Source organism: Nerophis ophidion, linkage group LG01, assembly GCF_033978795.1.
Source record: "Nerophis ophidion isolate RoL-2023_Sa linkage group LG01, RoL_Noph_v1.0, whole genome shotgun sequence".
Lineage (NCBI taxonomy): Eukaryota > Metazoa > Chordata > Actinopteri > Syngnathiformes > Syngnathidae > Nerophis > Nerophis ophidion.
Window position 1 is genome coordinate 37,728,792 of NC_084611.1, and position 26,664 is coordinate 37,755,455.

General features: G+C 40.1%; 1 protein-coding gene across 1 annotated transcript in view; it reads right to left on the bottom strand.

Moving 5' to 3' along the window:
* Nucleotides 1-26,664, bottom strand: part of stpg2 (sperm-tail PG-rich repeat containing 2) — an 86,758-nt gene that overhangs the window by 16,281 nt on the left and 43,813 nt on the right. Inside the window, exon 8 of the mRNA XM_061909103.1 lies at nucleotides 3,088-3,247. Within this exon, the coding sequence (XP_061765087.1) occupies nucleotides 3,088-3,247 (160 nt within the window). The remainder of the gene's footprint in view (nucleotides 1-3,087; nucleotides 3,248-26,664) is intronic.

The following is a 26,664-nucleotide window of genomic DNA, read 5'->3' on the forward strand; positions in this document are numbered from 1 at the left end:
AAAAAATATATAATAATAATATGACTCCTTTAATGCGTCTTATATATGAAAAAATATCATAAATAGACCATTCAACGGCAGTGCCTTATAACCCGGTGCGCCCTTTGGTCCGGAAAATTCTGTAATTAAGTGATTTATCACTTAATTTATCAAGTGACTAGTGCTTTATCTTCTTATATTCAAACACAGTGTTACTGTTCAAATGGTGTGTAATGTTACAGTGGCCTAAAATAATAAATATACTTGTAAAAAAAAAATTAAAAAAAAACCCTGCTTTGTTTTTAAAGGGGAACATTATCACAATTTCAGAAGGGTTAAAATAAAAATAAAAATCAGTTCCCAGTGGCTTATTTTATTTTTCAAAATTTTTTTCAAAATTTTACTCATCCCGAAATATCCCTAAAAAAAGCTTTAAAGTGTGAAGCCACCGTCTATTTTCTTGTGACGTCATCCAGTGATGCCAATACAAACAAAAATGGCGGATAGCACAGCAAGATATAGCGATTTTAGCTCGGATTCAGACTCTGATTTCAGCGGCTTAAGCGATTCAACAGATTACGCATGTATTGAAACGGATGGTTGGAGTATGGAGGCAGATAGCGAAAAGGAAATTGAAAAAGAAACTGAAGCTATTGAGCGAATAGCTATTGACGCTATTCGGCCATGTCTGCCTTAGCATCGCCGGTAAAATGTGCAGACCAAACGATCAGAAGTTTTGCATCTTGTGACACTGGATCAACTTAAATCTGTCGATTGGTAAGTGTTTGTTTGGCATTAAATGTGGGTGGAGGGAAACGCTGGACGCAAATATTGTTTCAAATGTACATACTGCTAGCCTAAATAACATGTTAGCCTCGAATAGCTGGCAGTCATGCCGTGACCAAATATGTCTGATTAGCACATAAGTCAATAACATCAACAAAACTCACCTTTTTGATTTCGTTGACTTTATCGTTGGAAATGCATCTGCAGGTTATCCATACATCTCTGTGTCATGTCTGCCTTAGCATCGCCGGTAAAATGTGCAGCCACTCCGGTACATTCAATGTGGGTCTGGCGGCAGATTTCTTTGACTTTATCGTTGGAAATGCTTCTGCTTTGAGTGTCGCAGGATATCCACACAATCTTGCCATCTCTGTAGTAGCATAGCTTTCGTCGGTAAAGTGTGCGGAACAAACGATTGACCATTTCGTCGGCTTTCCCCACACCCTCGTATTTTGAACAAATTTCGTCCAATTTCTTGCCACTTTCGCATCTTTGGCCTGTGGTCCAACTTGAATCCCTCCCTGTTAGTGTTGTTACACCCGACAACACACCGACGAGACATGATGTCTCCAAGGTTCCAGAAAATAGTAAAAAAAAATGAAAATAACAGAGCTGAGACGCAGTGTTTGTAATATGTTTGCGAAAATGGCGGTATTATTACCCTAGATGACGTCACGTTCTGACGTCATCGCTCCGACAGCGATAAATAAAAAGGCGTTTAATTCGCCAAAATTCACCCATTTAGAGTTCGGAAATCGATTAAAAAAATATATGTTTTTTTTCTGCAACATCAAGGTATATATTGACACTTACATAGGTCTGGTGATAATGTTCCCCTTTAATGAATACTTAGGCCTACTACGCTACTGCATTTTAATGTTAGTCATTATGGTGGTGCTCGTAGAGTCAAATGTTTTCTGAGGTGGTACTTGGTGAAAAACGTTTGAGAACTACTGGCCTGGAAGGTTTTTGTGGGGGTAGGGTTCCTTCAAATTGAGTGGAAAATAAATGTACATTTATCAATGTTGTTTAACTTATTTTATTATTTATTGTACACCGCCTTCCACCCGAATGCAGCTGAGATAGGCTCCAGCACCCCCTGCAATCCCAAAAAGGACAAGTGGTAGAAAATGGGTAGATGGATTGTATTCTTTATTTAATTTAATCTGCCAAACAAATGCGAGAGAATTATAATGCTAGTAATGTAATGACCTTGACTCTTTTAACTCTTTAAGGGCCCCTGACCTAAGAAAAGGGCATTTGACTGACAGACACACACTTTTAATAAATAGTTTATGCACAGTTCTTCATTTTATCTTCACTTTATGTTCAAAAGCACTTTATTTTGAAACTTTATTCAAAATAAGGGAATCTTAAGAATCAGTGTAAAATAAATTGTTGGAATTTTTTTAGAATAATTATGTGTATAGTTATCACACAACTTTAGTATGCTTAAAGTCCGTTGCTATAGTTATTAGCTATTGTGCTCAAGTTAGATTTTTGTATCTGTGCAAACCTGGCAATCCAAAAGATTGCATCTCCTCATCCGGAAACGACAACACCGCAAACGTGCCCCGTTAGAAACCATCCGACTAGAACTCTCTAAAAGCTCAAGTTCCTTCGGTGAATAGAGTAATGTCATTACACCGGTATATTTTAGCGCTTTCATGGCGAGTATACTGGCAGATACAAGTAGGAACTTTACACTACTTTATAGTAGAAAAGATTGACAGCCTTCTCTATCAGTGTTGTGTCCAGACTCGGCCTGCTGATTGCCAAGGCCGAACACCGCCGTGACGCAGACATAGCAGAGACAAGGCGATATCACCAGCGTCAACTCATTTTCATTTATTCTATAATCATATATCGTGTCTAACTGGAGCTGGGATAGGCGCCAGCGCCCCACGCAACCCCAAAAGGGAATAAGCGGTAGAAACGGATGGATGGAGTTGTCGAGATTACCCCCTTCCCTTAGCGACAGCTTCAGTGATGTAACAGGGACCTTCAAAATAAATAGAGGAAGCACGCAGGCTGGACTTTTAGAACGTAGTTTGGATCAGTAACTAGAATACGGCCCAAAACACGTGTCTCCTCATGAGCTAAATTGAACTATGTCTCTGCATGATTCCTTGCTTCTTGTCTGTTCAATAAATGTCCTCATTGTTTGAACCTGGCAAATTGTATACATTTTTATCTAATTTTATTATGCATTTTACTTGATTTGACAGTAAAAACATATGGGAAATGCTCACCATTTTTAATTTAGCTTTTAATTGGGGCCCCTCGACCTGATAGAAACAAGTAAATCAAACACAAACCGACCTGGTGTGAAGCCTTTGTTGCGGTTGGAAGGAAAGCGCGCTGCTGTGACGCCAAAAGGGCTTTTGCCCGGTCCCGTTGTGCCGTGTAGTGTCTGCAGGGCACACCACGGGTCGTTATATGTGCCAACAGGAGGCGACGCTTCTTTGGCAGGCTTGAACCTCTAATGGATGGACAAGGCAGAGGATGAGACAGACACATGTTAGCGTGGGGGCAGGAAAGAGTTGTGGGGGAGAGTGTCTTCAGTCATGTCCTTTTAGGTCCACTTTAGTGGACGTTTGTCATCATGCCATTTAAAAGCTCTTTCTGTTTAGCTTTGAAATGACAAATAAAGTCTAGTTTTCTTTACTGAGTGCCTACAGCTGAGACACGCCAATTCTAGTTTTTTTGCAGTGTTGTGAAGTACTAAGGATGTACTGATATGGACATTTCATGTCACGGTTATGGGAAAAGCGGTAGATGATGGATGGATGGATGGGTTATTGTCAGCAAAATTATCACAGTTAGTATTATCACAGTATTGTTGAATGTGCTCAAAAAGTTCTCATACACACTTGTAAACAAGCTTTATTTATCAAATGAAATATGATAAATAGCCACACAAAATATTTTCGTGGCAGAATAAATATTTTATTTAATAATATTGTTCTGGCTACTTGAGAGCCATATTCAATCACTCAATCAATCAATGTTTATTTATATAGCCATAAATCACAAGTGTCTCAAAGGGCTGCACAAGCCACAACGACATCCGCGGTTCAGCACCCACATAAGGTCAAGGAAAAACTCACAACCCAGTGGGACGTCGATGAGAATGACTATGAGAAACCTTGGAGAGGACCGCAAATGTGGGTAACCCCCCCAGGGTAGACCGGATGCAATGGACGTCAAGTGGGTCTGACATAATATTGTGAAAATCGGGTCCATAGTGGCTCTTAACATTATAGTGAGAGTCCACTCCATAGTAGATCTAACACAGACCTGGGCAAATTAAGGCCCGAGGGCCACATAGACCTACTCAGTGGCCTAGTGGTTAGAGTGTCTGCCCTGAGATCGGTAGGCCGAGTCATACCAAAGACTATAAAAATGGGACCCATTGCCTCCCTGCTTGACACTCGGCATCAAGGGTTGGAATTGTGGATTAAATCGCCATAAATGATTCCCGGGCGCGGGACCGCTGCTGCCCACTGCTCCCCTCACTTCCGGGGGTAGTCAAGGGGATGGGTCAAATGCAGTGGACAAATTTCACCACACCTAATGTGTGTGTGACAATCATTGGTACTTTAACTTTAACTTTAACACATGGGGCCCGTTAAGCTTTTCAATCTGGCCCGCTGGACATTCCCAAATATTTTTTTAGATCTTTAAGATGGAAAGTGTAACTGCCATTAGTTGTTTTCTAAAGACCGTAAGTCTTGAACTATACAAGGTATTTCAATTGTTGGAATCTGCGCTTATGGATGATATACCAGTTACTATGGTCATCTAATTAGTTATTATGGTCATCTACGTCACAGCAGCTCAGACCAGGCACCTAGCAGTGTGGGTGGGAAGCGTTTCCACAGACGCGGAAGGAGCTTTTTACAACAAAGTTCTAAAGCTTAGCAATATTTCACATTGTAGGTGGGTTTATTTTGTACCCTTCGCGTTCATATTTCACGGTTTGTTGCATTTTTTTTGTGTTTCACTTGATTGTAAAATATGTCAATCGATAGGGGGTGTGACATTCATATTTTGTCAATATTCAGTGTTTTATCCTTCTAAGAAAAATGTAAAATTCCATTAAGTTTTTTAAGGCTGTCTGTCATAACGTTTTTAGCATTCAATCAGACATCGTTGTGAAGTTTTGTATTAGTGTCCCTAAAAAGAGATCACATTTTTTTCTTTAAATGTGGCCCCCAAGTCAAAATAGTTACCCAGGCCTGATCTAACATAATAGTAAGAGTCCAGTCCATACTGGGGCCAGCAGGAGACCATCCCAGAGACCATATTATCCAGAGAGGAGACCATATTACTTTTATTTGAGTGTGTAAATATGTTTATATATAATATGTTTCACAGCTATGAACACCCATCATTGCATTCCGCCGTCAAAATTGGGGGGCCCTGATTGGGTGGGGCCCCTGGGCTAAAGCTCAGGTCAGCCCATGCATTAAGGCAGCCTTGACAATAGGTCCCTTTTAAGTAATTTTCAAAAAGGTGACATCAACTTCTACCATAGTCATTTTCTGCTTGGATACTTGTACTTTACTCAAGTATTGCTTTCAAGTACTTCCAACAAGACCGGTGCTTCATCCACAGTAACATAGTGGCTGTCAGATGCTTAGTAACAATAACACACAACCCATATGGTTATGTACACAACTACTGCACTTCTAATATCGCACACGACCCTCACGCCAAAATGGGCACCAGAAAAAAGGAGAAAAAAAGCACCATAAGTGTTTTTAAAGCTATTTTAGCAGTGCTCAGGTTCTGCTTGTCAAGCTCAACCTGACAGACCTTTCATCAAACATTTCCTATGTCAGCCTCGGAAGTAGTTACAGCACACACACACACACACACACACACACACACACACACACACAAACGCTAAAAGTGCTGAGTGAAGAGTTCAGTATAAGAGAGTTATTCCACATCGTCAACTGTGGCAGTACAGATCATTTGTACAGAGTTTTGCAAATATATGCTTCAGTGCAACAAAAACCACAAACAGTAGTTCCTCTGTTTTCATTGGTAATGTAATTCAAAATTTAATTTCCTTTACTTATGTCTAGAGATGTCCCATATTATCGGCCGATAAATGCTTTAAAATGTAATATCGTAAATTATCGGTATCTGTTTCAAATAGTAAAATGTATGACGGTACACGGGCGTAGGGAGAAGTACAAAGCCCCAATAAACCTTAAAGGCATAGCCTTTGCGTGCCGGTCCAATCACATAATGCCTACGCCTTTTCACACAAGTGAATGCAAGCATTACTTGGTCAACAGCCATAAAGGTTACACTGAGGGTGGCCGTATAAACAACTTTAAGACTGTTATAAATATGCGCCACACTGTGAACCCAAACACATTTCGGGAGAATATCCGCACTGTAACACAACATAAACACAACAGAAGAAATACCTAGAACCCCTTGCAGCACTAACTCTTCCAGGACACTACAATATAAACCCCACCTACCTACCCCCCCACCTCAACCTCCTCATTCTCTCTCAGGGAGAGCAGTTCCCAAATTCCAAGCTGCTATTTTGAGGCATGTTAAAAAAAATAATGCACTTTGTGACTTCAACAATAAATATGGCAATGACATGTTGGCATTTTTTTCCGCAACTTGAGTTGATTTATTTTGGAAAACCTTGTTACATTGATTAATGCATCCAGCGGGGCATCACAACAAAATTAGGCATAATAATGTGTTAATTCTACGACTGTATATATCGATATCGATTGATATTGGAATCGGTAATTAAGAGTTGGACAATATCGGAAAAGCGGATATCGGCAAAAAAAGCCATTATCGCACATCTCTAGTTGTGAGTTCAAACCCCAGCCAAGTCATACCAAAGATTATAATAAAAGTGGGACCCATTACTGCTTGGCACTCAGCTTCAAGGGTTGGAATTGGGTGTTAAATCACCAACAAGTATTCCTGGGCGTGGCCACCGTTGCTCCCCACTGCTCCCCTCACCTCCCAGGGGGTGATTACGAGTGATGAGTCAAATGCAGAGAATAATTTTGCCACACCTGGTGTGTGTGTGACAACCAGTGGTACTTCAACTTGAAACATTGCCATTATAGCTAACAGAGGTTTTATGACAGCAACAGTTTGACCCTGTAACAGAGTCATTCTCTTGCCATGATATGTTGTATGGCTAAATCGATTTTGCGTTGGACCTAAAAGGTCCTACGGTGCTTTTGAGTCCCGCATTTCCAACAAATCACATCCTAAAAGCAAGTTCAATGGCAACCCAGCGCACAGTTGACAAGGCCGTAAAGTAATAGAATGAATGAAAGCGAGATTGAGTGCCTTCAGAGATTGAAGACACGGAAAAAGAGAAAGAGCGATCATCTTTGAAGGCACTCTGCTTTCAAAAGACCTTTTTCTGATCCATAATTCACAAAACTAGATTAAAAAAATAAAAAAAAACTGCTAGGACCTAGGGCTGGGCGATATGGCCTTTTTTTAAAAATCTCGATATTTCTTGGCCATAATGCGATACACAATAAATATCTCGATATTTTGCTTTAGCCTTGAATGAACACTTGATGCATATAATCACAGCAGTATGATGATTATATGTGTCTACATTAAAACATTCTTCTTCATACTGCATTAAAGGCCTACTGAAACCCACTACTACCGACCACGCAATCCGATAGTTTATATATCAATGATGAAATATTAATATTGCAACACATGCCAATACGCCCTTTTTAGTTTACTAAATTGCAATTTTAAATTTCCCACAAAGTATCCTGTTGAAAACGTCGCAGAATGATGACGCAAATGATGACGCGTGCGCGTGACATCACGGATCGTAGCGGACATTTTCACCAGCACCGATCACAGCTAAAAGTCGTCTGCTTTAATCGCATAATTACACAGTATTCTGGACATCTGTGTTGCTGAATCTTTTGCAATTTTTTCAATTAATAATGGAGACTACAAAAAAGAAAGCTGTTGGTGGAAAGCGGTGTATTGCGGCCGGGTGTAGCAACACAAACACAGCCGGTGTTTCTTTGTTTACATTCCCTAAAGATGACGGTGAAGCTTTACTATGGAACAGAGCGGTCAAGCAAACATGGTTCCAGACCACATGTCAACCGGCAGGTTTCGGTGAGAAAATTGTGGTAATAAGCTGGCTCTTACCGTAGACATGAGCGGATAGCTCGCGTCGTTCCTCGTGCACCTGTCAAAGAAGCAGCTGTGGACTCTCTTGCCTCCTCCGACCAGCCTCCCCCGAACGTGGGATGCTTTGACCGCGGAGGAGGGGAGAAAAAAGCTCAGCCTGGCCCCAATGGCTGCCTTCGCTTCGCCTTTTCGAGAAACGTGGCTTCCCTCAGAGACACTGGCGGTCCACACACCTGTGGCCACACCCCTCCGACTTTCAGGTACCATATAATCTCACTAAAACACTAGTAACACAATAAGCAGGTAAGGGATTTTCCAGAATTATCCTAGTAAATGTGTCTAATAACATCTGAATCGCTCCCACTGCCCTGGTCCTTTTTTTTTTTTTTAGTCTTTCACTCTAACTTTCCTTATCCACAAATCTTTCGTCCTCGCTCAAATTAATGGGGAAATCGTCGCTTTCTTGGTCCGAATCCCTCTCGCTGCTGGTGGCCATGATTGTAGACAATCTGAAGATGTGGGGCTCTCCACAACCTGTGACGTCACGTGCACATCGTCTGCTACTCCCGGTACAGGCAAGGCTTTTTTATTAGCAACCAAAAGTTGCGAACTTTATCGTCGATGTTCTCTACTAAATCCTTTCAGCAAAAATATGGAAATATCGCGATATGATCAAGTATGACACATAGAATGGACCTGCTATCCCCGTTTAAATAAGAAAATCTCATTTCAGTAGGCCTTTAATATATGTTCATTTTAAACTTTCATGCAGAGAAGGAAATCACAACTAAGTCAATTGACCAAAACTGTATTTATTAAACAGTTATTAAGCAGTGGCACAAACATTCATGTCATTTCAAAACAGAAAGTGCAAGATGGTCAGAGACATTTTAAGTGTCAAATAAAAATTAGCTGCATAATAGGAAATCAAATAGTGTTTGTCCTTCGCTATGTGGTAGGTTACTACGGACGTTATTCAATTCTGTTGTTGAGTATTTTTTTCATACGTTGTTGATCTGGAAATGTTTGCCTCGGCATTTTGATAGTGTGAGCATGTGGCACCGAACGGAGATGTTGACATGTGGAGTTTCAAACACTCTTCCTTTTTTAGCGGGTGACTTTTCAAATGATGCTACATATTAGCAGTAATGCTACTTTTTATAATAACGCTTTTGGCCCGCACTTTACAAATTACGGTTGTCTGTTCGACATATTCCCACTTAAAGCCAAACCACCGCCAGACGATGGACCCCCTGCTGTTTTTCTTGGAAATTAATTCTTCCTTCATTCGCACCTTCTCTCTCTCGTATTACCACTCGCACGGCTCTGCTAGCATCACAGCTAACGTCCTCCATGCTGCTACTTCTCTACTCCGCAAGGGCGTATATGTATGTGACTTACGACGTGACAGTATGTGACGTGTGGAAGAAAGTTTGCTTGTCTGTGAGAAGGAAAGACGGGAAAAAGCGAGGAGAGCCTGTAGTGTAATGCCCTCAGCTAAAAGCAACTGCGTGAGAACGTATACTCGAATATCACAATATAGTCATTTTCTATATCGCACAGAGACAAACCCGCGATATATCGTGTATATCGATATATCGCCCAGCCCTATTATGACCAGTTTTGTGTGGAAGCCATCAGACACGGCCGAATGTCTTCCGGGAACAGTAACTGTACCGTCCTCCATTATGGCTTTTACTGATAAAGCATGCATTAAGAGAGGGGTAATTGTCACAAGACCTGCTTTTTCAAGCAAAACAGAGCCTGTTGTACAAACCATGTTTCCATATGAATTGGGAAATTGTGTTAGATGTAAGTATAAACAGAATACAATGATTTGCAAATCCTTTTCAACCCATATTCAATTGAATGCACTACAAAGACAAGATATTTGATGTTTAAACTCATAAACTTAATTTTTTTTTTGCAAATAATAATTAACTTAGAATTTCATGGCTGCAACACGTGCCAAAGTAGTTGGGAAAGGCCATGTTCACCACTGTGTTACATCACCTTTTCTTTTAACAACACTTAATAAACATTTGGAAACTGAAAAAACTAATTGTTGAAGCTTTGAAAGTGGAATTCTTTCCCATTTTTGTTTTATGTAGAGCTTTATTCGTTCAACAGTCCGGGGTCTCCGCTGTTGTATTCTACACTTCATAATGCGGCGCACGTTTTCGATGAGAGACAGGTCTGGACTGCAGGCGGGCCAGGAAAGTACCCGCACTCTTTTACTACGAAACCACACTGTTGGAACACGTGGCCTTGGCATTGTCTTGCAGAAATAAGCAGGGGCGTCCATGATAACGTTGCTTGGATGACAACATATGTTGCTCCAAAACCTGTATGGACCATTCAGCATTAATGGTGCCTTCACAGATGTGTAAGTTACCCATGCCTAGGGCAATAATACACCTCCATACCATCACAGATGCTGGCTTTTGAACTTTGCGCCTATAACAATCCGGATGGTTATTTTCCTCTTTGTTCCGGAAGACACCACGTCCACAGTTTCCAAATATAATTGGAAATGTGTACTCGTCAGACCACAGAACACCTTTCCACTTTGCATCAGTCAATCTTAGATGAGCTTGGGCCCAGCGAAGCCAGCGGCGTTCCTTGGTATTGTTAATGAATCGGTTTCGCTTTGCATAGTAGAGTTTTAACTTGCACTTACTTACAGATGTAGCAACCAACTGTAGTTACTGACAGTGGTTTTATGAAGTGTTCCTGAGCCCATGTGGTGATATCCTTTACACCCTGATGTCGGTTTTTGATGCAGTACCACCTGAGGGATCAACGGTCCGTAATATCATCGCTTACGTGCAGTAATTTCTCCAGATTTTCTGAACCTTTTGATGAATTTTTCAGACCGTAGATGGTAAAATCCCTAAATTCCTTGCAATAGCTCGTTGCAAAATGTTGTTCTAAAACTGTTCGACAATTTGTTTACAAATAGGTGACCCTCTCCCCATTCTTAATTGTGAATTACTTAGCATTTCATGGAAGCTGCTTTTATACCCAATCATGGCACCCACCTGTTCCCAATTAGCCTGCACACCAGTTGGATGTTCCAAATAAGTGTTTGATGAGAATTTCTCAACTTTATCAGTATTTATTGCCACCTTTCCCAACTTCTTTGTCACGTGTTGCTGGCATCAAATTCTAAAGTGAATGATTATTATTATTAAAATCTGTGTGATTTTAACTGTTTTGCAGCTTTATTTACAACTTATCGAACATATTTAATAGTTCAATTTAACTTGCAAATCACCCGATCTCTGTCTCACCACTTCGCCCTCAGCTAGCTAGCTGCTAAGCTAACGAGGCTAGCGGAGAAAGGCAGCGCCGGTCTGAAGGAAGCTACTCCCCCGCCACCGTGACCACCACTTCCCGAAGACAGCTGGCACTCCACTCGGCGACGGAAAGTTTCTGTGAGTATGGCTTCCTGCGCTTCATGCACTTTACTCATGGATAGGTTGGCTTTGCTAGAGAGCCGTGTCCGCCAGTTAGAGCAGTGTAATTTCGTAACTTTAGATGTTGCGGACACATCTGCTAGCGTTAGCTGTAGCGAGCTAACTAGCCCAGCTTGTAGCAGCCCTAACCGGCCTACAAGCTACGGTGTACCGGTTGAGACGCATAATAGATTTAGCCCTTTAGCTAGTCCTACACCCCAGTCTACCGGGCACCACACTTTAGTTATAGGGGACTCCATCACCCGAAACATAAAGCTTAGCAAACCAGCCACAATTAAGTGTATTCCCGGGGGCAGAGCACCTGACATTGAAGCTAATCTTAGGGAGCTAACTCGCAACAGGTCTAGTAAGCACGTACGGCAGGCTAACCGCACCACTAGTTATGCGAATATAGTAATACACGTTGGCTCCAATGACGTTAGGATGAGACAATCAGAGATTACAAAGAGAAACATAGCCAGGGCTTGTAATCTCGCCAGAAAGATGTCCAGGCATCGAGTAATTGTCTCTGGCCCCCTGCCTGGGAGAGGCAATGATGAGAGATATAGCAGATTAGTCTCTCTTAACAGGTGGCTGGATAGCTTCTGCAGACAACAGGGATTTACGTTTATTGATAATTGGCCCTCTTTCTGGGGCAAACCTGGCTTGCTGAGGAGAGACGGCCTTCACCCTAACCAGGAAGGCGCTATCCTCTTGTCTCGGAACATAGACTTCGCATTGAGCCACATTTGACTAACTGCACTAGAGCAAGCCCGGTCACAGGCAATTACAGAGCCTGCTAGCCTGGGTATGGAGTCAGTTAAGTTAGAACTAGCCAGCGCCAGGCTGGATGATCCCTGTACACATAGCAATTTTCGTAGAATAATACACAACTCACAAAATGTTTTTTCTACTGTGTCTATGACTTCGTCAGAGTTAGACATGCGTTCTACTGAGGTGGCAAATTATGATGCGTTCAGTTTATCGCAGCGCCAAGTAGACAATCTGAAAATTCCCGTCATATCAATTCCTAGATATGGTCGTAATTATTTTAAGTACACTGCGCATAATAAACGCAACATTATTAATATTGCTACTACGGATAATTTTATCAACAACTCCTTAAAACAGCCCACTACCTATAATATGGGCTTTCTAAACATCAGATCTTTGTCTCCCAAAACGTTATTAGTCAATGAGGTCATTAGAGACAACAACCTTAACGTCATCGGTCTTAGCGAAACCTGGCTTAAACCAGACGACTTTTTTGCGATAAATGAGGCATCCCCTCCTAACTATACGAATGCGCATATTGCCCGTCACCTCAAAAGGGGAGGGGGTGTCGCACTAATATACAACGAAAACTTTAACTTTAGTCCTAACTTAAATAATAAATATAAATCGTTTGAGGTGCTTTCTATGAAGTCTGCCACACCTCTGCCTCTGTGCCTGGCCGTTATCTACCGCCCCCCAGGGCCCTATTCGGACTTTATTAGTGAATTCTCAGAGTTTGTTGCTGATCTAGTGACGCACGCCGATAATATAATTATAATGGGGGACTTTAATATCCATATGAATACCCCATTGGACCCACCGTGCGTGGCGCTCCAGACTATAATTGATAGCTGTGGTCTTACCCAAATAATAAATGAACCGACGCATCGCAGCGGTAATACGATAGACCTAGTGCTTGTCAGAGGTATCACCGTCTCCAAAGTTATGATACTCCCGTATACTAAAGTAATGTCCGATCATTACCTTATAAAATTCGAAGTTCAGACTCATGTTCGGCAAGCTAATAATAATAATAACTGCTATAGCAGCCGCAACCTTAATGCTGCCACAACGACGACTCTTGCGGACCTACTGCCCTCGGTAATGGCACCGTTCCCAAAGTATGTGGGGTCTATTGATAACCTCACTAACAACTTTAACAACGCCCTGAGCGAAACCATTGATAGTATAGCACCGCTGAAGTTAAAAAAGGCTCCAAAAAGGCGTACGCCATGGTTTACTGAAGAAACTAGAGCTCAGAAATTATTATGTAGAAAGCTGGAACGCAAATGGTGCACGACTAAACTTGAGGTGCACCATCAAGCATGGAGTGATAGTTTAATAACTTATAAACGCATGCTTACCTTAGCTAAAACTAATTATTACTCAAATCTCATCCGCATTAATAAAAACGATCCAAAATTTTTGTTTAGTACAGTAGCATCGCTAACCCAACAAGGGACTCCTTCCAGTAGCTCCACCCATTCGGCAGATGACTTTATGAAGTTCTTTAATAAGAAAATTGAACTTATTAGAAAGGAGATTACAGACAATGCGTCCCAGCTACAACGGGGTTATAGTAACACAGATACGATTGTATATACGGCGGATACTGCAAATATCCAAAATAGTTTCTCTCGTTTTGATGAAATAACATTAGAAGGATTGTTACAACGTGTAAATGGAATAAAACAAACAACATGTTTACTTGACCCACTTCCTGGGAAACTTATCAAGGAGCTTTTTGTATTATTAGGTCCATCAGTGCTAAATATTATAAACGTATCACTTTCCTCGGGCACTGTTCCCGTTGCATTCAAAAAAGCGGTTATTCATCCTCTCCTTAAAAGACCTAACCTCGATCCAGACCTCATGGTAAACTACCGACCGGTGTCTCACCTTCCCTTTATTTCGAAAATCCTCGAAAAAATTGTTGCAGAGCAGCTAAATGAGCACTTAGCGTTTAACAATCTATGTGAAACCTTTCAATCCGGTTTCAGGGCAAATCACTCGACTGAGACAGCCCTCGCAAAACTGACTAATGATCTATTGCTAACGATGGACTCTGATGCGTCATCTATGTCGTATCAAAATACGAATTGGTATTTCAGACTCAGCCCTGTCATGGTTTAACTCTTATCTTACTGATAGGATGCAGTGCGTCTCCTATAACAGTGTGACCTCGGACTACGTTAAGGTAACGTGTGGAGTTCCCCAGGGTTCGGTCCTTGGCCCTGTACTCTTCAGCATCTACATGCTGCCGCTAGGTGACGTCATACGCAAATACGGTATTAGCTTTCACTGTTATGCTGATGACACCCAACTTTACATGCCCCTAAAGCTGACCAACACGCCGGACTGTAGTCAGTTGGAAGCGTGTCTTAATGAAATTAAACAATGGATGTCCGCTAACTTTTTGCAACTTAATGCCAAAAAAACGGAAATGCTGATTATCGGTCCTGCTAGACACCGACCTCTATTTAATAATACAACTTTAACATTTGACAACCAAATAATAAAACAAGGTGACTCTGTAAAAAATCTGGGTATTATCTTCGACCCAACTCTCTCCTTTGAGTCACACATTAAAAGCGTTACTAAAACGGCCTTCTTTCATCTCCGTAATATCGCTAAAATTCGCTCCATTTTGTCCACTAAAGACGCCGAGATCATTATCCATGCGTTTGTTACGTCTCGTCTCGATTACTGTAACGTATTATTTTCGGGTCTCCCAATGTCTAGCATTAAAAGATTACAGTTGGTACAAAATGCGGCTGCTAGACTTTTGACAAGAACAAGAAAGTTTGATCATATTACGCCTGTACTGGCTCACCTGCACTGGCTTCCTGTGCACTTAAGATGTGACTTTAAGGTTTTACTACTTACGTATAAAATACTACACGGTCTAGCTCCAGCCTATCTTGCCGATTGTATTGTACCGTATGTCCCGGCAAGAAATCTGCGTTCAAAAGACTCCGGCTTATTAGTGATTCCTAGAGCTCAAAAAAAGTCTGCGGGCTATAGAGCGTTTTCCGTTCGGGCTCCAGTACTCTGGAATGCCCTCCCGGTAACAGTTCGAGATGCTACCTCAGTAGAAGCATTTAAGTCTCATCTTAAAACTCATCTGTATACTCTAGCCTTTAAATAGACCTCCTTTTTAGACCAGTTGATCTGCCGCTTCTTTTCTTTCTCCTATGTCCCCCCCTCCCTTGTGGAGGGGGTCCGGTCCGATGACCATGGATGAAGTACTGGCTGTCCAGAGTCGAGACCCAGGATGGACCGCTCGTCGGGACCCAGGATGGACCGCTCGCCTGTATCGGTTGGGGACATCTCTACGCTGCTGATCCGCTTGAGATGGTTTCCTGTGGACGGGACTCTCACTGCTGTCTTGGAGCCACTATGGATTGAACTTTCACAGTATCATGTTAGACCCGCTCGACATCCATTGCTTTCGGTCCCCTAGAGGGGGGGGGTTGCCCACATCTGAGGTCCTCTCCAAGGGTTCTCATAGTCAGCATTGTCGCTGGCGTCCCACTGAATGTGAATTCTCCCTGCCCACTGGGTGTGAGTTTTCCTTGCCCTTTTGTGGGTTCTTCCGAGGATGTTGTAGTCGTAATGATTTGTGCAGTCCTTTGAGACATTTGTGATTTGGGGCTATATAAATAAACATTGATTGATTGATTGATTATTTGAAAAAAAAAAAAGTTTATCAGTTTGAACATCAAATATGTTGTCTTTGTAGCATATTCAACTGAATATGGGTTGAAAATGATTTGCAAATCATTGTATTCCGTTTATATTTACATCTAACACAATTTCCTAACTCATATGGAAACGGGGTTTGTACATATGAGGAGGCCATCTGTCTGTCTGTCACTACACACACACACACACACACACACAAACACACACCAAGCGCTTTCTCAACTTGCGCTTTCCAAACAGAGCTTTGTTAGCGTTGTATCTAATTTGAATGCGTGTTATGTTGTCACGCTTTGTATCTCTTCCAACCACACACACACACACACACACACATAAAAGTGCATGAACATAAAACATAGTTTGGAGGACTTATTGTCCAGGAAGATGAAAGATGACGGGGAGAAAAAAAAGAAGGGAGAAATGTGCAAATGATATTGGAGGGAAATTGGGAAGAGGTGAAGCAAGAAGTGGAAGACTCCCAGTGTTCCTCTTCTATCCTCCCGCTCCCTCAGTGCCTCCTTATCTCCTTTCCTCTCAATCCCTCTGCAGGAGAACACTGTCACATGCAGCCACAGTCACACCCTGATGAAGATCTAAGAAAACTGTCGCCCGGGGTTCTACCGCCTCACACACACACACACACACACACACACACACACACACACACACACACACGCACACACACACACACACACTCGTATTTGTTACCTTCTTGAGACCTCCGAATAAGGCTTACCTCTTTAGGACCACCATTTCTAGATATATAAAGATTTGTATTTACAACATTAATAATACATACATACTCTGCAAATATAAAAAAGGTTGTTGCGAAAAATTAGTTGGAATTTCACAAAAAAAAGTTAACAATTTTACAAGAAAATTTGGAATTTTGGCAGTATTATAATAAAAGTTGTCATTTTACTCAACACAAGTCAAAATGTTACAAGAAAAAAAAAAGTGCAACATTACGATAAAAGTTGAAATTTTACTCTAACAGTCGCAATTCTACAAGAAAAGCTTAACATTTTGGCAATTTCATGAAAACAGTCCTAATTTTACTCGACAAAAGTCACAGTTTTATAAAAAATAAAATTAAAGTTTGGGAAATATTCTAATAATTAATCAGAATTTTACTCTGCAAAATTATGACAACTTATAGTTTTACTCAAAAAATTTCACTATTTTACAAGAACAACAAAAAAATTGGCAATATTGTGATAAGTCAGAATTTTATATGACAAATGTTGCCATTTTGCAATAAAAAGTAATACTTTTACATAAAAAAAAATTTTTTCGAGACAATATTGTAATATTACAGCAACAGAAAGACTATGAGAAATTGTTCCCAGTTTTCTAAGAAAAAAGTCCACACATTGAAAAAGAGACTGCTTTTAGTAAAAAAAAAAATATATTTTTGTTTTTTTATTTTTACTTCGTTATTACAGTTTGTCTCTATATACATATTCATTCTTCTTTTTTTTTCTTTTATTAATTTTGGCCAAACGGGGCGCATTTCAATTTCTTACACACACTTGTTATTTCATATGTTGACCAGAGGTGGAGCCCTTTTAAAACTGACACACGGTCAATTTGAAAAAATCCTTCTTTTTTGGGACCACCCTCATTTTGATAGATTTCACCAAATGAGACATTCTCTATTAGATCCAACGCTTTTCCGTATTGGGACCATGATTCATGTCCTCACATGGAAGGTACTTTTCCTTGTTGATGTCTCAAGAAGGGTAGAAATACAAGAATACACACACACACAGACTGTGCTTGTTTGAGTCAATGACAACATCACACACTAGAGCACCAACACAGCATGTGGCCACAGAAATTAGGTCGAAAAGCCCCTGTCACACACACACACACACACACACGCACACGTTTGAAATAAGCCCCACGACCTTACATTGGTCGTTGAAATACGAAATAGTGTGTGTGAGACAGACGTGTGTGTAGCAGTGCGGTGGAACTCTGCGGGTCGCCAACTGGGACATTCTGAGCGACACTTTAGGGCAGGGGTCGGGAACCGTTTTGTCTGAGAGAGCCATACATGCCAAATATTTAAAAAAATATTTCCGTGAGAGCCATGTAATTTTTTTTTAACACTGAATACAACAAAATGTGTGCATTTTTAAGTAAGACCAACATTTTTAGAGTATAATAAGTCTCTTATTCTTTTTAATAACAGTGTTATTCTGAAGCGAACCAACAATAAATAAAATACTTCTTACCATTAATGCGACTTCTTGAACAGGTGCGGTAGAAACCGAATGGATGGATTAAAATGCATGAGAAGGTTTTATATTTTAAAAATTATTTTTGACACTGTGATTGCCAGCGGAATTATTCATTACTTACAGTGTTAAGCAATGTCAGCTAAGATTTATCTGACAGCCAGATGCAGTCATCAAAAGACCCACAGGTTTCCTACCCCTGCTTTAGGGAAAAACAAAAAAATGTGTACCGTCCTGAGAACCAATATGTTTTGCGGTGGACATCTGAGTTTTGCATAACAGGGTTCTTTTTTTTTTTTTTTTTTTCAGAAACCTGTCACAGTGACAAAATAAATGGAGCAAAAACTAATGAGGTTACAGGTTTTAAAGTAGAAATAAAACGCTATAAATGTTACAGGTTTTAAAGTAGAAATAAAACGCTATAAATGTTTTGTACGATTTTTGTGATCAGGGGGATCAATATCGTGAAAGGCTGTGAATCTTCTGGGCACCACATGATTCGATTCAGAGTTGATTCTGGATTCAAAGCGATTCTCCTTTCAAAATGGATACTCTTTATTTACCCGTTGCTGGGGAAATAAATGTTTAAAATAGAGATGTCCGATAAATGCTTTGAAGTACAATATCGGAAATTATCGGTACCGGTTTCAAATTTGTTGTTATTGGTTTCAAGAAGTACAGAGCGCCAATAAACCTTAAAGGCACTGCCTTTGCGTGCCGGCCCAATCACAATATCTCCGGCTTTTCACACACACAAGTGAATGCAAGCATACTTGGTCAACAGCCATACAGGTCACACTGAGGGTGGCCGTATAAACAACTTTAACACTGTTACAAATATGCGCCACACTGTGAACCCACACCAAACAAGAATGACAAACACATTTCTGGAGAACATCCGCACCGTAACACAACATAAACACAACAGTACAAATACCCAGAATCCCTTGCAGCGCAAATTCTTCCAGGATGCTACAATATATGCCTACGCTACCACATAAACCATTATCGGACATCTCTAGTTTAAAATAATTAAATAATAACATTGGGTGCCATTACTATGACTAACTACATTCCTCCATTAAAGAGATAAACATCTGTGAAAATGTTCTGTATAACTTAAAGGAAAACTAGTTTTGTTTAATAAAATTCTAGCCAAACACTTAATAAAGTCAAATACAAATAAGGCAACAAGAGAAGTACAAACCCCGTTTCCATATGAGTTGGGAAATTGTGTTAGATGTACATATAAACGGAATACAATGATTTGCAAATCATTTTCAACCCATATTCAGTTGAATATGCTACAAACACAACATATTTGATGTTCTAACTCAGTGGTTCTCAAATGGGGGTACACGTACCGCTGGGGGTACACGTACCGCTGGGGGTACTTGAAGGTATGCCAAGGGGTACGTGAGATTTTTTTTTTTTTATTCTAAAAATACAATTCAAAAATCCTTTATAAATATATTTGTCGAACAATACTTTAACAAAATATGAATGTAAGTTCATAAACTGTGAAAAGAAATGCAACAATGCAATATTCAGTGTTGACAGCTAGATTTTTTGTGAACATGTTCCATAAATATTGATGTTAAAGATTTCTTTTTTGTGAAGACATTTTTAGAATGAAGTTTATTAAATCCAGATGGATCTCTATTACAATCCCCTAAGAGGGTACTTTAAGTTGATGATTACTTCTATGTGTAGAACTCTATTTATAATTGAATCACTTGTTTATTTTTCAACAAGTTTTTAGTTATTTTTATATATTTTTTCTCAAAAAGGTCAAGAAAGACCACTACCATTGAGCAATATTTTGCACTGTTATACAATTTAATAAATCGGAAACTGATGACATAGCGCTGTAATTTTCTTCTTTATTTCTTTTTTTTTCAACCAAAAATGCTTTGTTCTGATTAGGGGGTACTTGAAGTAAAAACATTTTCACAAGGGGTACATCACTGAAAAAAGGTTGAGAACCACTGTTCTAACTAATAAACGTTTTTTTTTTTGCAAATCATTAACTTTAGAATTCGATGCCAGCAACACGTGATAAAGAAGTTGGGAAAGGTGGCAATAAATGCTGATAAAGTTGAGGAATGCTCATCAAACACTTATATGGAACATCCCACAGGTTTGCAGACTAATTGGGAACGGGTGGGTGCCATGATTGGGTATAAAAACAGCATCCCAAAAAATGCTCAGTCTTTCACAAGAAAGGATGGGGCGATGTACACCCCTTCGTCCACAACTGCGTGAGCATATAGTCAAACAGTTTAAGAACAACGTTTCTAAAAGTGCAATTGCAAGAAATTTACAGATTTCAACATCTACGGTCCATAATATCATCAAAAGGTTCCGAGAATCTGGAGAAATCACTACACGTAAGCGGCATGGCCGGAAACCAACATTGAATGACCGTGACCTTCGATCCCTCAGACAGCACTGTATCAAAAACCGACATCAATCTCTAAAGGATATTACCACATGGGCTCAGGAACACCTCAGAAAACCACTGTCACTAAATACAGTTTGTCGCTACATCTGTAAGTCCAAGTTAAAGCTCTACTATGCAAAGCGAAAGCCATTTATCAACAACATCCAGAAAGGCCGCCAGCTTCTCTGGGTCCGAGATAATCTAAGATGGACTGATGCAAAGTGGAAAAGTGTTCTGTGGTCTGACGAGTCCACATTTCAAATTGTTTTTGGAAATATTCGACATTGTGTCATCCGGACCAAAGGGGAAGCAAACCATCCAGACCGTTATCGACGCAAAGTTCAAAAGCCAGCACATGTGATGGTATGGGGGTGCATTAGTGCCCAAGGCATGGGTAACTTACACATCTGTGAAGGCACCATTAATGCTGAAAGGTACATACAGGTTTTGGAACAACATATGCTGCCATCTAAGCGCCGTCTTTTTCATGGACGCCTCTGCTTATTTCAGCAAGACAATGCCAAGCCACATTCAGCACGTGTTACAACAGCGTGGATTCGTAAAAAAAGAGTGCGGGTACTTTCCTGGCCCCCCGGCAGTCCTGACATGTCTCCCATGGAAAATGTGTGGCGCATTATGAAGCGTAAAATACGACAGCGGAGACCCCGGACTGTTGAATGACTGAAGCGCTACATAAAACAAGAATGGGAAAGAATTCTACTTTCAAAGCTTCAAGAATTAATTTCCTCAGTTTCCAAACGTTTATTGAGTGTTGTTAAAAGAAAAGGTGATGTAACACAGTGGTGAACATGCCCTTTCCCAACTACTTTGGCACGTGTTGCAGCCATGAAATTCTAAGTTAATTAATTATTATTTGCAAAAAAAAAAAAAAAGTTTAAGAGTTTGAACATCAAATATCTTGTCTTTGTAGTGCATTCAACTGAATATGGGTTGAAATGGATTTGCAAATCATTGTATTCTGTTTATATTTACATCCAACACAATTTCCCAACTCATATGCAAACAGGATTTGTAATTGAATACATTTATCTGGTAGATTATATCTGAAGAATATTTTTTGCCTGGTCCTTTTGTTGTGCGACATCCCTAAATGGATCCTAATTTTGTTATGGAGGCCATGTGAGATTTTTCTTGTCCGACAGCAGAATGACGCAGCGTACCATCTTTGCAGTAGAATGAAAAATGCACAGTATACCCTGAATTCTGGGCTCTGCTGGCAGGGTGGTCCAAAGAACCCACTAGAGGGCAACCTCCACAGTACTGTACTTGATTTTTTATTGAGAATTTAGTTAAACGTATGAATTATTTATTTAGTTTATTCAGTTTCGCACAAGATAATTTTGTCAGTTATTAATGACTCCCTTATGCAGTACTGTATATTGGCTTCATACTTATTTTTTTAATCAGCCTGACTTAAGTCCAAGTTTTATGTGTTAAATAAGTGTTCATCTTTGTGATTAAACATAGTTTCATATCATTTGACAAGGTTGTAAACCGTAAGTAGGTTATACATATTTATTGAAAATAATGACTTAGACTTTCTTTTATTGTCATTCAAATTTGAACTTTACAGTACAGATATGACAGAAATTGTGTTGCATTAGCTCATTGTAGTAATAAAGAGTAAATTCAGTGTCCCCGGTCCCTTTTGTAGTGGAAAAGTTGGTGTCCTGAGGTCAAAAAGGTTAAGAACCCCTGTTTTAGGATACCTAATAGTGTGCTATGTAGTTGTACATTAAATGTTAAGTCTTTTAATTTTTACTAAATCAGTCACAGTAACAATGTAAATGTTATGTTATCACTGCACCTTAACCGTAATATGAACACGGAAGTGAAGCACCACCCAACTCTACAACAATGTGCGCAGCAGGCGTTTGCTGCAGGGATGTCACCTCTTTTCACGGCGAAAAATAGTCCTCCTTTGTCGGGAGAACAACTTGCCATGGCTTTGAACCTGATATTTCCATAAGGTTGACTTTCATGTGTCCATTTACGCTCGCTTGTGGCTCATCAGTAGCAAGTGAACTGCAGCCAAGTTCCCCGAGTGTCAAAAAGGAAGTGTTCACGTTAATCGGCCGATAAAAAAAATGAGCGCCGTTATTGAAATGTATAGTAACGCGTTATTATCACTTTAACTTTGACAGCCCTACTTTTATATGTACTCTAAGAGGCATATTTACGATACCTGTGATAGTAACACATATATTGTATTACACTGCATCTTTGTTATGTTTTGTATTTTGTCTACTGTACATTCATATTTTATTCATTTTAATTTTTTTAAAGAAATGAACAATGGCCAAACATATCGATAGTGATCACTCTGGGGAAACCGCAAAAGTGGCCACAATAGACAGGTGATTTTAGTCTTGAAAAATCACATTGCGTGTGCTAACAGTTTGTTTGAATTTTCTTTACCCGTTATTGTGGCTGTTCTGACAATCAGCATAAACATTATTCTGCTTATACATGAAGGCAAACCCCGTACATTAATTGCACTTTTTATTTTGTTTTCTTAAGAGACGCGATCTTCTGCGCACAAGTTTATTGTGTCAGCTTTGCGTGCGCTACCAAGTTTCCACATTTTAATACATGCACACCGTTAGTAAATCGGACCCTTTTTGTTGGTACTTATACAGTAACGACATGCATCAGAAGTCTTAGCAGTAGACCGGAACAAGTGGCTGTGCAGGGGGTACCCTACCCTGTGCCCGGTAACCTAATAAAGAGATTTCCTGCTTGCAGTTTACACACCCTCTCTGCATCCTGGGATCACATCAAGAGCCGCTATGTGCGAATGTTACAATAAATTTAGTCAAACTTTTTTTTACTTTTATGACTGCATTTGTGTCAAAATATTAGGGTATTTTACTTAAGTTAAATTAATTTGGGTAAGCAAGTACTTTAAGATAGGATAGACTTTTATTTATCCCACAATGTTGAAATGATGAGGTTGCAGTGCAGATTTCCTACATGCAGCAACAACATTAAAATGTAAGTTAAGTTAAAGATAAAGTACCAATGATTGTCACACACACACTTGTTTTCTGCATTCGACCCATCCGCTTGTTCACCCCCTGGGAGGTGAGGGGAGCAGTGGGCAGCAGCGGTAACGCGCCCGGAAATCATTTTTGGTGATTTAACCCCCAATTCCAACCCCTGAGTGCCAAGCGAGGAGGTAATGGGTCCCACTTTTATAGTCTTTGGTATGACTCGGCCAGGGTTTGAACTCACAACCTACCAATCTCAGGGCGGACACTCTAACCACTAGGCCACTGAGTAGGTAATGTAATAAAAAAAATATTAACAAATCATACATGCTGTGCCCTGCGATGAGGTGGCGACTTGTCCAGACTGTACCCCGCCTTACGCCCAAATGCAGCTGAGATAGGCTCCTGCGACCCCCCCCTGCGACCTCAAAAGGGACAAGCGGTAGGAAATGGATGGATGGATAAAATACATGCTGTGCAATGAGTGCACTACGAATAGGTATGTATGTATTTTTTACTCATTAATTGCGATTAATCACAATTCAAAGTTATTGACCTGTTTTGTTTTTTTTATTATCGTCTGACAGTACTCGTTATTAGTAGTATTATTGACATTACTATTTTTTTTTTTTAGTAAAGGAGGCGTTTATTTGAGGTTTGTTTCAAATTGCGATGACACACAAATAATTGATACTCTAATGAGTATGAGGTCCCTGATTGAGGAAGTAGACGACAACACTAATGTTGTTGTGATAGCAGTTCTATTTGGAGGTCAACCTAAGAAGAAACAGCAGCAACAGACGCCACCTTGATTTCAGTTTGAGAAAGAGCTGCAGGCGACAAGCTGCACCTTTTTAAGGCCTCGCCAAGGCAACCAGCTCCTCGCGGCGCTGCATCCTGCTGCTTCTCAAACTCACACCGCGCACTAGCGCCTTTCCGTCACATTCCAGCCAGATGCTCGCGCCACATGACGAGAGAGGGCCAATCACTCGCCATCTTTATTTGGAAACGAGATATCGAAACCTATGGAATGCCACGAGTGCATTAGTGCAGTGATTCTCCAAACTGGGGTAGTATGCAAGCTCCATCTAGTGGCACGCCGGAGAATCACTTAATCAAGTGATTAGTGTTTTATTTTCCAATATTCAAACACAGTGTTACTGTTCAAATTGTGTGTAATGTTAGAGCATACTTGCCAACCCTCCCGGATTTTCGGGAGACTCACGAAATTCAGCGCCTCTGACAAAAATCTCCCGGGACAATACTTCTCCCGAAAACCTCCCGAAATTCATGCGGACCCGAGTGACGTGTTGACAGCCTATTTTCACGTCGGCTTTCGAACAATATAAACAGAGTGCCTGCCCAATGATGTTATAACTGTAGAATGATCGAGAGCTAGTTCTTGGTTTCTTATGTGGGTTTATTGTTAGGCAGTCTCATTAACGTCCTCCCAGCGCGGCAACAACACACAACAACAGCAGTCACGTTTTCGTCTACTGTAAAGCAGTTTGTCTGCCGTAAACATCAATGTTGTGACACTCTTAAACAGGACAATACTGCCATCTACTGTGCATGCATATGTGACAATAACATCTACGGCTTTTAGAGCAGTCGTTCTCAATCTTTTTTCAGTGATGTACCCTCTGTGAACATTTTTTTAATTCAAGTACCCCCTAATTAGAGCAAAGCATTTTTGGTTGAAAAATAAAAGATAAAGAAGTAAAATACAGCACTATGTCACCGGTTTCTGATTTATTAAATTGTATAACAGTGCAAAATATTGCTCATTTGTAGTGGTCTTTCTTGAAATATTTAGAAAAAAAGATATAAAAATAACATAAAAAACTTGTTGAAAAATAAACAAGTGATTCAATTATAAATAAATATTTCTACACATACTTCGTTGAGGTGGCGACTTGTCCAGGTTGAACCCCGCCTTCCGCCCGTTTGTAGCTGAGATAGGCACCAGCGCCCCCCGCAACCGCAAAGGGAATAAGCGGTAGAAATGGATGGATGGATAGCTGTGAATATACTCCTCCCTTCTTAACCACGCCCCTAACAACACCCCGCCCCAACCCCCAAACACCCCCCCACCCCCCACCTCCCGAAATCGGAGGTCTCAAGGTTGGCAAGTATGTGTTAGAGTGCCAAAATAATATTGAATATACTTGTCAAATAAAACCTCTGCCTCGTTTTTAATAAATACTTAGGCCTACTACCACGCTACTGTATTTTAATGTTGGTCATTATGCTGGTACTTGAAGAGCTAAGTATTTTCTGAGGTGGTACTTTAAGTTTGAAAACCCCTAAGTGTATATGAACAGGTCTAAATGGAGCAGGAACAGTTAAGAACAAAATAGCTCGGTTGGTAGAGTGGCCGTGCCAGCAACTTAAGGGTTTCAGGTTCGATTCCTGCTTCCGCCATCCTAGTCACTGCCGTTGTGTCCTTGGGCAAGACACTTTACCCACCTGTTCTTAGTGCCACCCACACTGGTTTAAATGTAACTTAGATTTTGGGGTTCACTATGTAAAGCGCTTTGAGTCACTAGAGAAAACCGCTATCTAAGTATAATTCACTTCAAAATAATTTTTTTAATACATTTTTCAAAAGTGTCTGAATTAGCGTTGTTCCGATACCAATATTTTGGTACCGGTGCCAAAATATATTTTGGTACTTTTCTGTACTTTTATAAATACAGGAGACAAAAAAAAATTTACTATTGGCTTTATCTTAACAAAAAAACATTACGGTACATTAAACATACGTTTCTTATTGCAAGTTTGTCCTTAAATAAAATAGTGAACATACAAGACAACTTGTCTTTTTGTAGTAAGTAAGCAAACAAAGGCTCCTAATTTAGCCTGCTGACATATGCAGTAACATATTGTGTCATTTATCATTCTATTATTTTGTAAAAATTTGGTAGAAAGTGGTAGAAAATGAATTATTAATCTACTTTTTCATTTACTGTTAATATCTGCTTAGTTCATATTTTAACATGTTCTATCTACACTTCTGTTAAAATGAAATAATCACTTATTTTTCTGTTGTTTGGATACTTTACATTAGTTTTGGTTGATACCACAAATTT